The 18,333-nt window shown below is 43.4% G+C and overlaps 1 protein-coding gene across 5 annotated transcripts in view; it reads left to right on the top strand.

Moving 5' to 3' along the window:
* Positions 1 to 18,333, top strand: part of TP53BP1 (tumor protein p53 binding protein 1) — a 49,116-nt gene that overhangs the window by 8,225 nt on the left and 22,558 nt on the right. The window contains exons 1-11 of one of the 5 annotated variants that reach the window (XM_067003551.1): positions 405 to 709; positions 813 to 1,015; positions 1,335 to 1,405; positions 1,986 to 2,147; positions 2,611 to 2,692; positions 2,900 to 3,045; positions 4,710 to 4,830; positions 8,058 to 8,149; positions 9,169 to 9,236; positions 9,267 to 9,416; positions 10,382 to 11,633. In XM_067003551.1, the coding sequence (XP_066859652.1) occupies positions 536 to 709; positions 813 to 1,015; positions 1,335 to 1,405; positions 1,986 to 2,147; positions 2,611 to 2,692; positions 2,900 to 3,045; positions 4,710 to 4,830; positions 8,058 to 8,149; positions 9,169 to 9,236; positions 9,267 to 9,416; positions 10,382 to 11,633 (2,521 nt within the window). In that variant the 5' untranslated portion in view covers positions 405 to 535. Of the gene's footprint in view, positions 1 to 404; positions 710 to 812; positions 1,016 to 1,334; positions 1,406 to 1,985; positions 2,148 to 2,610; positions 2,693 to 2,899; positions 3,046 to 4,709; positions 4,831 to 8,057; positions 8,150 to 9,168; positions 9,417 to 10,381; positions 11,634 to 13,410; positions 13,427 to 13,638; positions 13,762 to 18,333 lie in introns of those variants that run through there. The other 4 variants (XM_067003547.1, XM_067003550.1, XM_067003552.1 and 1 more) reach the window with 4 other exon arrangements.

Below are 18,333 nucleotides of genomic sequence, written 5' to 3'. Positions count from 1 at the left end.
GCAGGAAAATGAATCATATTTCACTTTCCTACGGTGCCTAAAATTTTACATAGAAAATCATGGTTGTCTGGGATGCGCGGTGTTCCCGTCTGCGCCAGAACCGGAGGAGCTCCGGGCTTTCACGTGCCAGTAACGACAAAGGGTGCTCGGCGGGGGGGCTCCGGCGGGCCTGCTCTCCTGCCTTCGCCCTTTCCCTCTCCCCGGTTCTCACGGAGAGGCCGCGTGCGCGGCTCCTCTCGCTGAAGGGAGCGGGGGCCGGGGCACCTCCACATACGCTGCCGCTGCCGCTGCCGCCCGCGGCGGGGTCCCTGCGCGGCGCGGCCCCGCCCACTCCGCGGCGCCTGAGCCGCCGTCTCCCCGGTAACGGCGCCTCCCTCGGAACGGCGGCGCGGGGCGGGCCGGGCCGGTCGCGCGCCGCCAATCCGCGCGCTACAAGATGGCGGCTGCGGGAAGCGTGGCGCGCGGCGGTGGGCGGGCGCCGTAGGGCCGCGGCGGCTGGGCTCCGCCGCGCGCTGCAGCTCCCACGACGACCCGCATGGATCCCGGCGGCAGCCAGCCGGACTCCGGCCTCTCGCAGCAAGGCACGCCCTGCCTGATCGTGGCGGACTCGCAGCCCGAGAGCGTGGGCCCGGAGGAGGACGCGGAGCAGGCCTGCCTCGGCGTGCTCGCCCGCCGGCTGCCGGTCCGAAGGAGCCCGAGCCCCGTGCTGGTGAGCGCCCGGCGCGGCCCGGCCCGGCCCGGCCCGGCCCGGCTCGGCTCGTCCCGTCCCGTCGCGACCCGGCCCTGACGCGACGCGTGCCCCTGTCTTGCAGGAGATCGTCTGCGGCCCTGCCGGCAGCCGGGCACCCGCGGGCGGCGGGGCGGACAGGGAGCGACCCGCAGGTGAGAGCGGGGCGCGGGGCCGCGCTGGCGGCGCCGTGCTTGCGGAGCCGATGGAGAGCCCTGCCCGCCCGGACGCTGCCGGCCCGCGCAGCCGCGTCGCTGAGGAGGTGCCGTCGCCCGGCGGGGAGAGCAGGTGGGCGCCGGGCCGGGCCGGGCGAGGCGAGGCGAGGCGCGGCGCGCCGGCTGCCGGCCGCCCCCTCGTGGGGCTCTCGCCCGATGAAATGGCGGCCGCGCGCCGTGAGCGGCCTGCGGCACGGGCGGCGGCAGCGGGGTCCGCGGGGGCTCCGGCGCTGCAGCCGCGCGGGGCCTGGCCCCGTGCCAGGCTGCGCGTCTCGGCGGGCTTGGGAGCAGCCGGGCTCGTTGCCACCGTGAAGCAGCTCCTTGGGGCACCAGCGGGCTGTCAGAAGGCAGCCCGCAGGAACCCCCGAAGTGAGCGAGTCTTTCTGTTGCAGTGCCCTTGTAAAGACTGGAGAAAGAGCTGGAAGCGATGTTGAGGACTGTCCTACCTCGCCATGCGTAGAAGGTAACTTCTCTGTTTCAGGTCTCTGGGTGGTGAATCTGATCAGTCTTCTGTGTAGCATTCAGTTCTGTTTCCTCACTTGTCCCACTGGGGTAGTCATGCCTGCAATTGGTCAGAATCTGGCATCTTTTTCCAGAAGCTGGTCTGTATGCTTCGGAGCTTGAAAATCTGTGAGGACTTAATATCATTGTTACCAAGGGTCTTGGAGACAAGGGGTGGCTTAGAATATGCATGGTGACCACTAGGAGATGGAGCCTTTTTATGTCAGAGGAAATAACTGGCATAATGGTTGTCATCACAGGACTTTCAGGGACAGAATCTGTATTATCAGGATTGTTTTCTGGTATCCAAATATACAGTAGTACACAATGGCATTATATAAGACCTTGCTAGTTAACACTGGTTTTGGATGTAATGGTCGCTGTCCCTGTACTATTACTATAGTTTTAATTGGTACAGCTGAATTGAGAGTCTGTTAGTTTATTTGGGGCTTTGGCAATATCTTAGCATATCTTTTGCCATGGCAAAGATGGCTTTTTTTTTTTCTTTTGTACATATACTACTTATGGATGTTTGATGTTAGATACAGGCATGTCACAGCTGCATTTTGGAGCCCTAGAGCTCTCACAGAGCCAGGACTTTGAGAGTGACTTTGTGCCCAATGAAGAAGATGCTAGGCATCAGTTTCACTCTGGAGCTGCTATCCCATCTTCTTCCAGACCTGCAAAGAGTGATTCTAAAGATGGTATGTGAAAATGATCTTAGATGTCTTTTTGTTGCTCTGTTGTTTCTTTCTTTTTTCTTTTTAAACTAGTAGATGTTACGTTTCTCTGAATACCATATTGGTAGTGTGCAACAATGAGTTCACAGTTCATAGTTGAATAGAATTTTGTCTTGTCTTTACTTTGGGCTAGTTTATTTGTTTTCTTGTTGCTTCACAAATGTTGTCATTGATTCTGGAACCTATCTTTCCAAATTTATTTCTAGAACATTCAGACAATCTCATACTGACTTCCATGCCTGGCAGAAACCTCATTCCATCCTTTTCTTTGTTCTATTGATAGTTCAATACTAAAGCTTCTTCAAATAAAATTTGTCTTTATATATACATGCATAACTTACAGAGCTACACATGCTTCTCTCTTTGTATTAATCCAGTTGAACTCTGAGTGACAAATGTTCATTCGTTGTTTTCTTTACGTTGCTAGAACTGAATGTGCATAACAGGGAAATTGTCTCCAGCATAGAAACGCATGCTGCTTTGGAGAGCCAGCCAGAGGAGTTTGAAAGGTAAAACAGTCCCTGTTCTTTGTATTTCTCTTGCTGAAATTCTAGAAGTTGGTTTGTGTGTGTTTTTTGACTTCTGAATTTTTTCACATTTTCTGACTGTGGTATATAGAAGTGCATAGCTTTCGTCTATTCCAGTAAATTTACTTTACAGTTTTGCAGTTGATATGTTGAGTTTCTCAGGTCAGTGACTGTGTCTTACTTTCCCAGAACTCTGCAGGAAGCAGAAGAGGATACCACGAAAAAAATGCCTGTCTCTGATCCACTTAATACTGAGAAATCCGTTGGTATTTGTCATGAGGAGTTGGATATCTTGTCAACTCAGGAAGAGATGTTTCCTGAGAATAATGTAACAGGTAACAATAGACAAATAGAGCAAGAATGTCCATCCCAGAGGTCATCATAATAATTCCTGCTTGATATTTTTAGTTGTTTAGTGTTTAGGGTATGGAGTGCTGTGAGTACTTTTCACATAATTTCAAATAAAATTGCGAGCACTTTGGAAATGAAAGGCCACAACTTCTTTCACTGGACTATGGAGCAGTGTCTAAATGTCACTTCTTGATAGAACAGTGACAGTTGCTTGTTAAATATGTTTCCTTTCGTTTCTTGTCTCCCTTGAAGAACAAAAGTAATAATAATAAAAAGATCTTCTGAAACTGGTAATAATGATGCTCATGCCTTGTAGTGGCACACAATCTAAAGTGTGGATAAATACTGTAGGCAAATTTTGTAGGCTTTCTTGTGTTGGGTAACTTGGGCAAAACATAGAAAAGACCTTCAGGGTCATCAAGTCCGATCATCAACCTGACCTGTTGAGTCCCATCACTAGACCATGTCCCTTAGTGTCATGTCCACATGTCTCTTAAGTACCTCCAGGGACGGGAACTCCACCGCTTCCCTGGGCAGCCCATTCCAAAGCTTGACCGCTCTTTATGAAGAAATTCTTCCTAATACCCAATCTAAACCTCCCCGGTGCAACCTGAGGCCATTTCCTCATGTCTGATCACTTGTTCCCTGATAGAAGAGACTGACGCACACTTCACTACAGTCCCCTTTCAGTTAGTTGTAGAGGGTGATGTGGTCTCTGCTCAGCCTCCTTTTCTCCAGACTAAACAACACTAGTTCCTTCAGTTGCTCCTCATAAGCATTGTTTTCTCTAGTCCCTTCACCAGCTTTGTTGCTGTTCCCTGCACATGCTCTAGCAACTCAATATCCTTCTTGTAGTTTCCACCTTACTCCTGAGCATCATTGAGCATCATTGGTGTTCCTGTTTGGGATAGGACAGCACCCTGCAACCAAAATGTTACCGTGATTTCAGTCAATCTTACTTGTCACCTAGGTTAGTGTTCCTTTCCTGAAAGAGAAGAGATTATGAAATAGCATCATGAGAGAGGTCATCACTGTATGTCATGGTAGGAGGATGTCTAGGTCTGGTTTTGGGATCCATAATTAAAAGGTTAGTGAAGAAGCAGTAGGGTTCTTAACAATCCCGATTGTTATAGGTCTAGAAAATAGTTTTGACAGGGAAGTTTGTCACAGCCTACAAAGCACGTGCTAAATTAAGTCTCACTTAATGGTTTTTGTTTAGCTTTAATTTGCGTACAACTGTGATTATACTAGTGTGTTTTCGTGTGTGAGCTCCCTGTACCCAGAAGGTTCAGTAACTGCTTACTGAAATTGAATCTGTGGTCAGTGTGATGTCTTTGAAGCAGTGGGGGTAATTTTGGAGCCATTGGGGATTTTTCTTTTATAATTACCAAGTAATAAGATATGTATATTCTGGTCTGAAAAAAGTCTATTCTGTAGTTATAAACTACCTTTATCATCTGAACTGTATGGTGTTCACATTTCACATGCTGAACTTCCGCATGCTGTCCTCCACCTTTGTGTGAAAAAGGTAGACAAGGATAGGCTGTGACTTTACAGTAAGGTGTACATCATTCCTCAAAATTTTCTGATCAACTTGTTTAATGGCCAGATTTCTAATCTTACTTCCTTTTGTTCAAAATTGCTGCAGGGAATGGCTGTCCCGTAACCAGGGTGGAAGAGGGAAGTTCTCTGGCATGCACCCCTGCCCGCAGTCTGCACCTCCTGCAGCTCTCTGGACAGGGATCTCTTGTACAGCAGAGTCATTCCACGTAAGCAAAAAAAGCCCCCCAAAAAAACCAAAACTATGTTGCAATAGCTTCTGTACCATTTCCACCATTCTTTCTTTTATTCAAAGACTGCTGATGCTGTTTACCTTAATTTGTACAACAAAAGCAAGTTAAGTTAGTTTGGGCTCCATGTCACCTGTTTGTACCTTGCAATTTGGAGCTGGCACATAGTTAGAGTTCTCAAGTTTCCGTTCGCCTGATTTGAACAGGTATTACAGATTATAATGTGTAGTTTTATAGTTAAAAATTATAGTGTCAGTTATAGTATAGAAAATTTTATTGTTAATAAGCAGATCTTACAGAGAAGATGAATTTGAGAGGGCATTATGTGCAAAAGGAATGAGCTCTGTGTTATTTAAAGGTCACCGTAGTTCTGGTCTAGTGAATGATAGTGCATTTTTGTTGTTAGAACTCGGAGATCTTTTCTTTCGATTTTGAATGTGTGTGTGGCATAAGGAAATTGTGTGGAAGTACTTAGGAGAGTGTGTAGTCTAGGAGAGAGTTCACATCTTGCTACTGGGGTGTCCTTGATCATGTTCACTGAATAAAGGGATATGTACAGCTGAATAGGGAATGAAGTTGCGGCTTCTAGCTTGAAAAGAAGCTCTAACGCTTGAAAAGAGCTCTTTGCTTAACTGTTTCGCCTCAACAAGATTCTTACTGGGGTTATCAACTCTATTCCAGCACCAGCTATCTGTTGGTAATTCTTTCTTTGACTTACCCTGTTGCGATGACTTTTCTTTTTTCTTTTTCTAATGATACTGGATATTACGTACTTTCTCCTGCCTATGACTTTTTGCCCTGCTCTGCTGTCTCACAGTTGGTGCTGGCTCTTTCTCTGTTGTCTACTTCCTCTTCTTGCATGTGCATGGTCTTAGGTGGAAGTTGTCAAAGCAGAAAGCAGTTCAGCTTGTGTTCTGGCAAGGTCTCTTTGACCTTTGAACCTAAATTGCTGACTCTTCTTCTGAGGACACTGGCCAGAATTCTCTGCTTCATGTTGAGTGTGGCGTTCCCACACTTTCCCCCCCCCCCCCCCAGCCCACCAACAATGAAGCCTGAAGATTCTTCCTTTCTCTCTACTCCCCCCGCCCCCCCGGTGGATCCTCACTTTCCAATTTCCCTGTCACAAACATTATCAGTGTGTGTTTGTCTTTCCTATCTTAAAACCATGCCCTTGACACTTGTACTTTCTCAGCTACTGCACTATTGATCTCTAAGTTGACTGAATACACTGTAGCAATTATCTGTAATTATCTCTTTCATACTGTACAATGTGGAGAGCAAGGAGGTGCTCTCAAAATAAACGTGTTAGATGACCAGGCCATGGCTGATACGTTAGCTAATGCTCTTGCAGGCAGTGACAGAGTCTAGTCTCCTCAATTTCCCATTAAGTGTGTGTTGTTAGGTGACTTTCTAATCATCATTTCCTAGCCAGAGCTCAAATAAATGCTTTGTCTTCCTCAATTATAGCATAGAATCATAGAATATCCTGAGTTGAAAGGGACCCACAAAGATCATTGAGTCCAACTTCTGGTTCCACTTGGGGTTCGATTTTTGGATGGTCCTATGTCTGAGATTGTTGTCCAAATGCCTCTTGAACTCTGGCAGGCTCGGTGCTGTGACCACCTCCCTGTGGAGCCTGTTCCAGTGCCTGACCAACCTCTTAGTGGTGAGGTTCCTCTCTTTCTAAGTAGCCTTTTCCTGATATCCAACCTGAACCTCTCCTGGTGCAGCTTCAGAGAACAGACTAGCACCTGCCTGCCCTTCTGTATCCCTTTGTGAGGAAGTTGTAGGCTGCAATGAGGTTGCCCCTCAGTATCTTCTTCTCTAAGCTGAGCAAACCAAGTGATCTCAGCTGCTCCTCATGTCTTCCCCTCAAGACCCACCACCATTTTTGTTGCCCTCCTTTGGGCACTGTCTAATAGTTTTATGACCTCCTTATGTTGTGGCACCCAACCTTGCACACAGTACTTGAGGCTGCACCAGAGCAGAGCGAGACAGTCAGTTCCCTCGACCAGCTAGCAATGCTGGGCTTGTTGGCCTTTTTGGCTGCCAGGACACGCCATTGACTCATACTCAACTTACCATCAACCAAAACCCCCAGATCTCTTTCCCTGAGGCTGCTCTCCAGCCTCTTGTCTTCCAGTCAGTATGTATATACAGGGTTGGCCCGTCCCAGGTGCAGAATCCAGCACTTGCTCTTGTTGAACTTCATGTGGTTAGTGATTGTCTAGGCCTCTAATTTGTCAAGATCTCTGCAAGGCCTCTCTGCCCTCAAGGGAGTCAATAGCTCCTCCCAATTTAATATCATCTGCAAATGTACTTAGTATACCTTTGAGTCTTGCATCCAGATCATTTATAAAAATATTAAAGAAAACTGGCCCCAAAATAAAGCCCTGGAGAATCCCACTAGTGACTGGCTACCAGCCTGATTTAACTCCATTTACTATAGCCATTTGAACTTGACCAGTCAGCCGATTTTTTCACCCGTCGTATTATGCATTTATCTAGCTGTGTGCTTGACTTTTTTGTCCAGAAGGATACTGTGAGAAACAATATCGTAAGCTTTGCTGAAATCCAAAAGGATTACATCAAGTGCCTTCCCTTGGCCAATGAGGTGGGTAATGTTGTCATAAAAGGAAATTAAATTAATTAAGCAGGACTTTGCCCTTGTGAATCCATGTTGGCTGTGACCAGTGGCTGCATTGTCCTTCGTGTTGTTTTTCAATAACTCCCAGAATATTTTTTCCATATGTTTACCAGGCCCTGAAGTGAGGCTAACAGACCTGTGATTACCAGGGTCTTCTTTCTTGCCCTTCTTAAATGGACCACCCTTCTTAAAACTGGGACAGGATTTGCCAGCTTCCAGTCAACAGGGATATCAACTAACGATGCTTGTGTGGTCAACGACCATTTCTCAGGTCTTTATATATTTACATATATAAAGCACCTATCACCATATTGATAAACACTCTTTGGATCCACTCTGATGGCAAGGGTAAGGACAGGAGTTGGCCTGTTAATACCTCAGCACTTCTGTTTTCAAACAATTAAAAAAAAAAAAGGCACAAGACTTTGCTAGAGAACACCTGACACGCTCTTGTGAGAAGACTCCTAATGTGACAAGCCGGATCTACAATTGAGGAGAAGTTAATCAATTTTCTAGTGATATATGTTCTTTTTCCATGTTACCTTTTATTTTTCTGCAGTGGCTCTTCAGGCCTAGTTGTTCCATCTCCTGTTGCCTTTGGATCCAATGCTCTCGTCCCTAGCAGTCCTACTGAACAGGAGCAAGCAAAAGGTAAAGTCTTCCGCATACTCACCTGTGGTTGTTTCTGTACTCTGTGGTTTAGTCTGAGCCTTTAGCCTTTTCAAAACTTGTTTAAATTACACTTAAAGTGTAAAGTGGGATTGAGAATGCTGAAAGAGGTACATGCAGGGAGATCTGTATTTGTGATTCAGATTCCAATATGCTGTCGGTATTTCCTGCATAGCTATCATGATAAAATTTCCTTCACGTGAAAGGTGAGGAAAACTTCATATGGAAAAGAGTGCTTCTTGCCATTGTCCTCCTTTCTTAGGGGCAAGCCATTCTTTTGCTACAGGTAGGTATGTCTTAAATATATGCTGTTAGGGCAGTAGGAAAGAGAACTGGATCATAAAAGTCACCTTACCTTAAATGAAATGGCTAATACAATATTTTAAAAAGCTTTTATATGTTACATGTGTGTATTCTGGAAGGTCATACCAAAAGACAGCTTGTTCTGTATGATACCTTGGTTCTTGCACATCTTATCTAAGTACCCCTTCGCTGTCAGGGTTAACATATCCATAGACTTCTAGTATAAATCACCATTCCTTTCTGCGAGATTGCCATCTCATTCGCTGCACAAAATCTGAAGTACCTTTAGAGTAGATGTTTAGTTAGTGGGGTATGAATTTGGTTGCATTGTAATAGAAATAGCAAAAGAAAAAAACAAAAACCTGTCCTCAGAGAATAATTTGTATAAATTTTAGATACCTTTTTCTAATTGTAGAAATTCTAGACCTTTGGTAGCAAAATAGTTACATGAACTCTCCCCAACCCTTCACCCTGTTCATTTAAAGATACAGATAATTTTGTTATTTTTACTTATTTATTATTTTTAACCGCCCCACTCCCCCCCCCCCCCCCCCCCCCCCCCCGAGATTTCAGGTTCACCTGTTAAAGTACGATAGAGTTGCATAAACCACTGCAGATAAAAGTCTCTTATGGAATGTTGGAAAGTAGGTACAACATAGGGATCTGCTAGTAATTTATTTTCTGCTCTTTCAATCCAGATGAACAGATGGATATCTCTATCCCATCACAAGCAAGAGAGCTGATACAGGAGGAGCAGAGGGGAGAGGCGCTGATGCAGGAGCAGCAGAGGGAAGAGGCGCTAGTGGAGATAGCTATCCCATGTATCCCACCAGGACCTTCTGTCCTTCCACAGGCTTCAACTCCAGTGTCCCAGAGTGCCCCAGCCTTCTTTCCTGGATCTTTACCTATACCATCACAACCAGAGTTCTCTCATGTGAGGGTTCATGTAAATATCTTTTCTGACTTTTCCGTGGGGGTATTGCAGAAAATGCATTTTTGAGCCAACCTCTGTGATTCTGTGTGGGCCTTCCCTACTAAACTGATTGTCATGAGCTTCTCTGTTCCTACCAGTCACAGTTATATGTTGATGATATTTCTCTATATGTGTGGCAGTTTATCCTGCAGAGAAAATACAAAACAGCTTAAGAGGGCATAGTGAGTTACTGAATGTAGATTTGTTGTCTTCTATTTTACACTAAAAACTTTCCTTGTGCTTTTTTTCTTTCTTCTTCTTTCTCATGCTGAACCAGACATTCTGCATCTCAAACTGTGTCAGAAACTAGACTTCTACAAAGATAGACTTATCGTTATTTGTCATGGAGAAGGCTTGAACAAGGCTTGAACTCGCGTAGTGCAAATTTCTTTTAAGTTGCTTATTTTTACCATCTGTTGTTTGCTTTTTGATTCTGGAAGTTAATATTGTTCAAAGGGATTTAACAGACACTTGGTGGCTTTATAGCTCAATATAGCAAATTTAATTAAGGCAGAAAATACAGGTTGAACTAGAGACTTCAGTAGTTGAGGCAGAGTTTTTCCTTGCTGAAAGTGGTCTTCATGCTAATATAAGTATTATAGAGAATCTTTCCAGAACCCTTGTTTGTTTGAGAATAGCTACTGATTTGCCATACTTGCCCTGTACTTCATGATTTGGTAGTAGGAAAGGTGAGCCAAGGATCATGTCTGACTGGCAGAGGTACTGAAAAGTAATGAATGATGATAATTTCTTGTAGCAAGTGTGGCAGTTAGCACTCATTTAAATGGATAAAAAAAAAAAAACAACAAAACTTTGTTTTAATCCATAGGTTTGTGCTGAGCTTGCTCTGCTCTGTAATCTAGCATCATCTTCTAGAAATAATAAACAGCCCAATTTGGGATAACCTGATGTTCAGTATGCCACTTTTTTTATTTTAGGATATTTTTGTTCCAACTCAGAGCCCAGAGAAGAGACATGAAGGAGAAGAAAAAACTGCTGCTTTAACCTGTTCGTGCTTACCAGGAGACCTCTCTGGAACCACAAATGTTTTGTCAAAGGTGCCTACAGGGGACTCTGTGCCACAGGCTTCTGAGTCCTGTAATCTGATCCTTTCTGTAAGTGAATGTAGCCAGTCTACAAAAGCGGAAGTCAGTTCAGGCTCTCTGAAAACTAGCCAAGATAGTGAAACCTCACAGGTACAGAAGGTTCCTGAATGCAAGGCCTCAGACTTGAGCCTTTGTTCTGTGGAGAATGACAACACAAAACTGAGACTGGATGCAGGCCATCAAGCCCTCTCTGAGAACTGTGAAAAAGCAAAAAAAGAGGGTATAAAGACTGCAGGAAAGCCTGTAATGCAGTTAGTTAGTGCAGGTGAAGCAGGAAATGAGTCATTAGCCCCCACAGCTCATCAGGATCATGGGTGTATTTCTGGAAGTCAAGCTGCTGAAGATCAGTCTGGTCAGCCTGAGATTTTGTCCTGTACTCAGGGCAGAGAAGCACAGTCTGACGGTTATCCATTGGAAGAGACTTCTGAACCTGAGGCAGTTCCTGAGACTCAATGTGAAGAACAAGAAGAGCTGCAAGTAGAAGAGAAGCAAATAAACGAAGATGAGTCTCTTGTTAACATAACCCTTTCTCAGAGGTTTATTCTTGAAAGGGAAGTACAGAGTCATGAAGACATGGAAGTGGATTTTGCTGGTGGCTCTTGTAAAAATAGCAAAAAATTGTCTGATCAGACTGAAGAATTAGGAAAGGTTGGACCAGAATGCTGTGTAAAAGAAACTTTACAAAGTTGTACTTTTGGCATTGGAGAGGCAAAGAACATGGATAAACTGTCCTCTAAAGCTGCTTCAGAAAACATGCCAAAGCTCAGTAAAGTTTTATCTAAGCCTTCTGTAGGGGAGTTAATGGAACAGCACAACAATTTGTTCCCTAAATTAAAGACTGACGTTTCATCAGAAGTGGCATTGTGTGTGAAAAGCCACCCAGATGGTTCAGAATTAGACCAGGCAATGAAAATGGAGAATCAAACACCACTGCAGGAGAAAGGGGTTGACATGCTTGTGGCTCAGCAGGAGAATTGTATACCGAAGAGTACAGAGGATACTGCTATGACAAGGAATCTGGAGCAAGACGAGAAGATGCAGCCACAGGAGAGGGTAGCTGCTAAGTCTCCCAGTCCTTCCAATGGTAAGTGAATTTAGGTTAGTAGTTCGTAGGTGTGTATACTTTGAATAATGTCAAGGAGGCTGTGTACAGTCCTCAGTGTTCTCAGGAAGCGCTGATTCTGAATGGATGTTGAACAGCCTATCTTCAGAGCAGCAGTGCAAGTTATTGTCACATGTGTAAGGTACCATTTCCTTTTTCACGGTTGCAGCACTGCTGCAGGCAAAAGGAATAAAAAGTAATTCATGCTCCTAACACCCACTTGCTGTTTTATGGTAGAAACTCTGAGCAACATTGAAAACTTGGAGCGTTCTGACCTTGGCAATGCTTATGGATTTCTGTAACACCTTTTTTTTTTTTTTTTCTCTGAAGCAACAATAGTAGTGTCCTTGAAAGGAAACGGGTCTGTGGTAGTCTATACTTCCCTTTTAGGTGTCCTTACTGTTTTGTTTGTTTGTTTATTCGTTTATTTTCTCCTTTCATTCTCAGAGGAGGATTTTCTTTGTGGAGGTGTACAGAGCAGCTTTAAGCTAGACATTAATATAGCAAATTTATCTTGAGTAATTTTAAGTTGAATGCTTTTTATTTTCACATAAGGTGCTCTTCAGTGGGCATTGTCATGAAGCAAAGTCAAAATTGAGAGAAGTCTAACGTATTTTTCATGTATCCTTTTGTATCCCCCTCTCCCCCCCCTTCCCCTTTCTTTTTAATCTGGGACAAGATTTTTTGAAGTGAGCTAGAATAAGGAATGGTTCTGTCTGAAGCTTAACCAACGACAGATTGAAAAGTGTTTTGTTTTGGTTTTTTTTTTAACCTTTAAATTGTTTTGCCATGCAGCTATGCATAACTGCTGGTCAAGGATGGGAAATAAGTGTCTGGAAACAATGAAAGGGAGCAACCCCAACAATGCTGCCTTAAAGTGTTTGTCTGAATAGAGACATGAACTCTTTATAATGTTACTGTGGTTTCATTTCAGTGTTGAAACCACTTAACTTGCTGTTGTGTAGTTAAGGAATCTGGAACGCTGTACCTGAGTTTTGTGGAGATTTTGCCTCTTAGTTGGCTCTGTTTTAAAATAGTTCTGTACTCCTCAAATGAGAAAATAATAGAAGACAGTGTTTTATTTGGTATTAAATCATACGCGTTTTTGTGATGTAACTTTTCATTATAAACTGCAGGATCAGAGAAGAAGGAGAGAGAGTTTTCCCCATCTTGTGATGGCAGTAGGTAACTTCCTGTCTCCTGAAGTTGGTGACTGTGAAAGCTGAGTGTCTGGAAACATTAGTTCTCAATAGGCGATTGTTGTCTTTACATCTGAGCAGACCAGTATGTTAGTTTATGTTTACTTAAGTCTTTACACTGATTTAGGTAGTTTATGCTCTGAATTATCTAAGTCATTCGATTATAGTACAGTAGATTAATATAATTGCGGAGTGCTGTTTAAATTAAATGAGATGTTCAGCAGGGAAGATATTTATGAACCACCTGGTAGATTCAGATTGACCAGTCTGTGATCTTGTTTTATGGAACCTAAACAGCTGTGGACTAGATTTGAATCGCTCCTAGCGCTTGAAGGTTGTGGTATTGTAGTATAGTCCTATAGTCTGTTCTTCAGAGCTTTGTTCAATGTTTTCTTGTTTTTATTTTGAGAAATTAGTGTAAGATATACTGCTCAAACATATTTCCTAATGTTCAGTCTTACTTTTCCCTTTAGGGACTCAGAGTTGATAACTGGTCTGAGCAATTTTCTATTCTTTGTCACTGAGAGATCTGTGCTTTGTCAGTGAGGGATATCTCACGTCCTCTGCCAACTTACGGTTTGTTTGTTTGTTTGTTTTTTATCAAGACCCGTATATTTCTTCAAAACTTCTGATCAGTCTCACTAGTCCAATATTTTTTGCTATTTTCTGAACTACTTGTTTACTTTTTCTACTTACGAACTGATCCTGCCATTTATGACAGCTTTGGCTGTTTCTTCCTGATAGCTTTTTGAGTGCATTCTTATATGCTTCCCTCCCCTTTTCTTCAGTTCTTGTGACCTTGAACCGTGCTGACTTCTGGAACATGTGATCCTGTTTGGAAAGGTCAAAATGGCAGATTTCAGAAAGGAACAAGATGAAGAGCTTTCTTCTTTATGTCTGAGCAGACGTAGGTGAGATGACTTTGAAGTGCTAGATGGAGATTTGGATGAAAAGGGTTTGAGTGTAATACTTGTGTGTTTTTAATACCAATTTTTCTGACAAGTTTAGGAAATACCCCCCCAAAAACTGTTTAATAGTATGGAACTATCTGACAACAAAAACTTGAGATACTCACAAATAGGATGAAGGTATCTTGCGTTGTAAGTTACAAATGACAGGTAAATATTCGTATCTGTAAAAGTTAGATTACAGTGGGGTAGAGAAGAGAGATTTGAATGCTTATGTATGTCACCGGTTTTGGAGAGATTTCCAGCAAAGGATTGCATTTTTCAAGCTGGACTTTACTATTAATATCTGTTGACCTATTTTAAAGCAAAATGAAGCTCAAATTACTTTCAAGCAGCATGGAGCCTTGTGGCCATAGCTTTTTAATATCACTGACATGTGAGAAACACTTCTACAGTGATTGCTTTATTATGAGCTAAGTATATGTTTAGTCATATAAAAATTCCCTTGCTTTAGGGGTTCTGATCTCTTTGCTTAGATTTAAGAACTCCACTTTCTCAATAATGAACTCATATGAGTCAGTCCGTATTTTTGAGCACTGTTTAATATACCGGCTATCATACCAATTTAATTGATGTAACTTTTGCACCCATTCTTGTGAATGCGGTTTCACCAATGAAACATTTGAGTGTTTTTTGGTTTTGCTTTCTTTAACATCCCAGAACTAGCGACAAACAGTTTCTTTCAGAATGTTATAACAAAATTCTGGTTGTTGCTGAGCAAGAAAGAAGAGTGTTTCAGTTGACCAGAAATGCAATGATTTCATGCATTTTCTGACTTAAGGTCTTTGTTTGCGTGGGGAACCAAGCGCTAAGCAAATGGCATGCTGGAGGCAATTTGGTGTAGTGTTTGTTTTGTCAACTGAGACAGTAGTGTCATCAGTTTCAGACTTAGGGTATGTTGCTGGGATACATCTGAATTCCACAAATTCTTGTACAAAGTTTGGGGGCTGTCACTTCAATGAGATTTAGGGAAAGCTTTCACTATTGTTTAAAAGTGGTCTGATTGAATCATGATTCATTTTTCAAATTAGGGGAAAAAAATTCAGTATCAGACTTTAGAGGCTGTGCACAAAATCTGCATTGCCGGGGTTTTAGATACTCTGTGGACCAATAATACCAGCCTCTTTGTTAGATTATTTTGTTGCTATTTAATGGTATGGATGTTCTATTGTTTTTTTTTGTTTGTTTGTTTTTCCCCTTCTTTGGTCCTTCCCATTCAGGGGCTTGCAGTAGGGTCATTGTGCCCATGTAATAGCACTAAACTGAAGACTGAAAATCATGTTCTCTGTGAATCGAGATATTAAACAGTCAGAATAGAATCGGTCTATTTTGGTATACAATTTCCCCCTGTATTTTCCCTGTTATTGAATGTCGGATGCATATGGATGAATATAAGGGCAAAAATGTAGTGGGGAGATACTTCTGGAGAAGTCTCTGTTTCATCATCCAAAAATGTATGATTTAGGAACTTTTTTTTTTCTTGAATGGGTGTGTTCTTCTTTCCCTCCATGAAAATTCTCACTGTGTTTTCAACCTCTGTAAAGTTCTAGGCATCAAAGGTTCTTGCAGTAGGAAGATTGACAGCTTAAATTATATTCTGAGTTTTAAAAAAATAATACCACAACTGTCTTTGTTTCACCAGGTATTAGTTTCATTTGATGACCCCTAATTCTGAAATTTTAAAAATCTGATAACTTCAATTTGTGTGGAATCCTGTAAATGGCAAGAATGAAGGTACTTGATATCAGTGTTGTAAAATCTATTTCCTTTCTATTAAGCCATTTTAGATATTAGGGAAGTGTAAAGATACAGAGGACCTCAAATATTATTTCACATGAAGGTGAGTGATGATGTTTTAGATACTGTGTTCTTAATTTCCTCTAACTAAAAGAAGAAAAATAACTTTTTGTGTAGAAAATAGTACTTTTTTTAAAATAGAATTTAAAAATAAATAAATAAAATTGACTTTTCTGTTAACAAGTGTGGGGCATTTGGTATGCTGGGACTGGATGTCTGAAAACAATGTGGCATGCTCAAGAGAACAGTATAGGTCTTTGAATTTGACAAGAGTATTGGTTCTATTAAATAACCTGTTTGGCAGGACACTGCTGAACTGATGATAAAGATGAGTAGCTATTATATAATGAAGCTGAACTTATGTTCCACTTCCGTATGGCGTTTCATTGAGTTCGCAATCCCCTGCTTCTTTTTCAAGAGAGCATGAATAAAACTTCTTTTAGCTTGAGGTAATATTTCTCTTGTATATCATACTTAAAACATTTTTTCTTAGATATATCTAAATACAACTTAAAGACATCACACTTAGCTTGATTTACATTCCAAAGAGAGCTGTAAAATGTGCCATGTTTGGAGAAAATGAACTTGAAAATTAATGCTTGTGGTTGTATTTTGCGTATTTATTTTACACTAAATAATAATCATAGAATATTAGAACGGCTTGGGTTGGAAGGAACATTAAAGATCATCTAGTTTCAACCTCCCTGCCATAGGCAAGGATGCCACCCACTAGATCGGGTTGGCCAAGGCCTCATCCTGCCTGGCCTTGAACACTTTCAGGGATGGGGCATCCACAACCTCTCTGGGCAACTTGTTCCAGTGCCCTCGCTACCTTTACAGCGAAGAATTTCCTCCTAATGTCTAATCTAAATCTATCCTCTTTTAGTTTAAGACCATTCCCCCTTATCCTATTGTTAGGTACTTGAGTAAAGAGTCCTCCTCTATCTTTTTTGTAAGACCCCTTTAAGCACTGAAAGGCCACAGGGAAGTCTCGCCTGAGCCTTCTCTTCTGCAGGCTGAACAGCCCCAGCTCTCTCAGCCCTTCTTCATAGGAGAGGTGCTCCAGCTCTCTGATCATCTTTGTGGCCCTCCTCTGGACTCGCTCTAACAGGTCCCCATCTTTCTTGTGCTGGGGTCCCCAAACCTGGGTGCAGTATTCCAGGTGGGGCCTCACGAGGGCAGAGCAGAGGACAGCCACCTCCCTCGACCTGCTGGTCACACCTTTCTTGATGCAGCCCAGGACACAGTTGGCCTTCTGGGCTGCAAGCACACGCTGCTGGCTCATGTCAAGCCTTCCGTCCTCCAGAACCCCCAAGTCAACCCCTCAGAGCTGCTCTCAATGAGTTCTCCGAGTTTCTCCGAGTCTCTCTCGGGGATTGCCCCGACCTAGGTGCAGCACCTTGCGCTTGACTTGTTGAACCTCACCCGGTTCACGTGGTGGGCCCACTTCTCCAGCCTGTCCAGATCCCTTTGGATGGCATCTCTTCTTTCTGTCGTACCAACTGCACCACTCAGCTTGGTGTCACCTGCAAACTTGTTGAGGGTGCGCTTGATCCCATCGTCATGTCCTTGATGAAGACCTTGAAAAGCACCGGTCCCAAGACAGACCCCTGAGGGGTACTGCTCATCACCAGCCTCCACCTGGCCGTAGAACCATTGACCACTACTCCCTGGGTATGACCATCAAGCCAATTCCTTATCCGCCGGATGGTCCACCCTTCAAAACCATATCTTTCCAATTTACAGATTAGGATGTCACGTGGGACTGTGTCAAAAGCCTTACAGAAGTCCAGGTAGATGACATTGGTCGGTCTTCCCTTGTCAACTGATGCAGTCACTCCATCGTAGAGGGCCACCAGATTGGTCAGGCATGATTTGCCCTTGGTGACACTGTGCTGGCTGTCTCAGATCACCTCCTTGTCTTGCATGCGCCTCAGATCACCTTAACGCTGCCTCCAGGAAGATCCGTTCCGTGATCTTGGCTTGCAGCAGTTAATTACATATGATTACTTGATATCTGACACACACTGTTTACTATTTGCCCTGACAATACAAGACTTGTACTATCCATGATATCAGCTCCAGTACAGAATCGCAGATTATTTGGGATTGGAAGGGGCCTTGAAAGTTCCTCCTTCTCTTGCATGTGCCTTAACATTGCCTCCAGGAGGCAATGTTCCATGATCTTGTCAGGCACAGAGGTGAGGCTCAGTGGTTTGTAGTTCCCTGGGTCTTTCTTTTTACCCTTTTTAAAAATGGGGGTGATGTTTCCCTTTTTCCTGACTACCATGATTTTTCAAATATGATGGAGAGTGACTAGGTGACTCCATCAGCCAGTTCCCTCAGGACCCTGCTATCCATGTTATCAGGCCCAATAGACTTGCAGTTAAGTTGCATCAGGAGGTCCCGAATTTGCTCTTTACTTACAGTTGGAGCGACTCTGCTCCCTCAACCCCCATGTAGAGGTTCGGAGACGCAAGAGACGTGGGAAGCTTGACCACTAGTGAAGACCGAGGCAAAGAAGTTGTTCAATACCTCAGCATTCTCCACGTCTGTTGTTACCGGTTTGCTGTCTTCATTTGTCAGAGGCAACACTCTTTCCTTAGTCTTTTTTTTTTTTTTTTTTTGCTCCAATGTAGCTGTAGAACCCCTTTTTGCTATTCTTTGCATCCCTCGCCAAGTTTACTTCTGTCAGTGCATTGGCTTTCCTGATCCCAT

Source organism: Anser cygnoides, chromosome 11 (assembly GCF_040182565.1).
Source record: "Anser cygnoides isolate HZ-2024a breed goose chromosome 11, Taihu_goose_T2T_genome, whole genome shotgun sequence".
NCBI lineage: Eukaryota > Metazoa > Chordata > Aves > Anseriformes > Anatidae > Anser > Anser cygnoides.
Note: the sequence above shows the minus strand (reverse complement) of the source record. Positions and strands in the feature narration are given on the sequence as shown.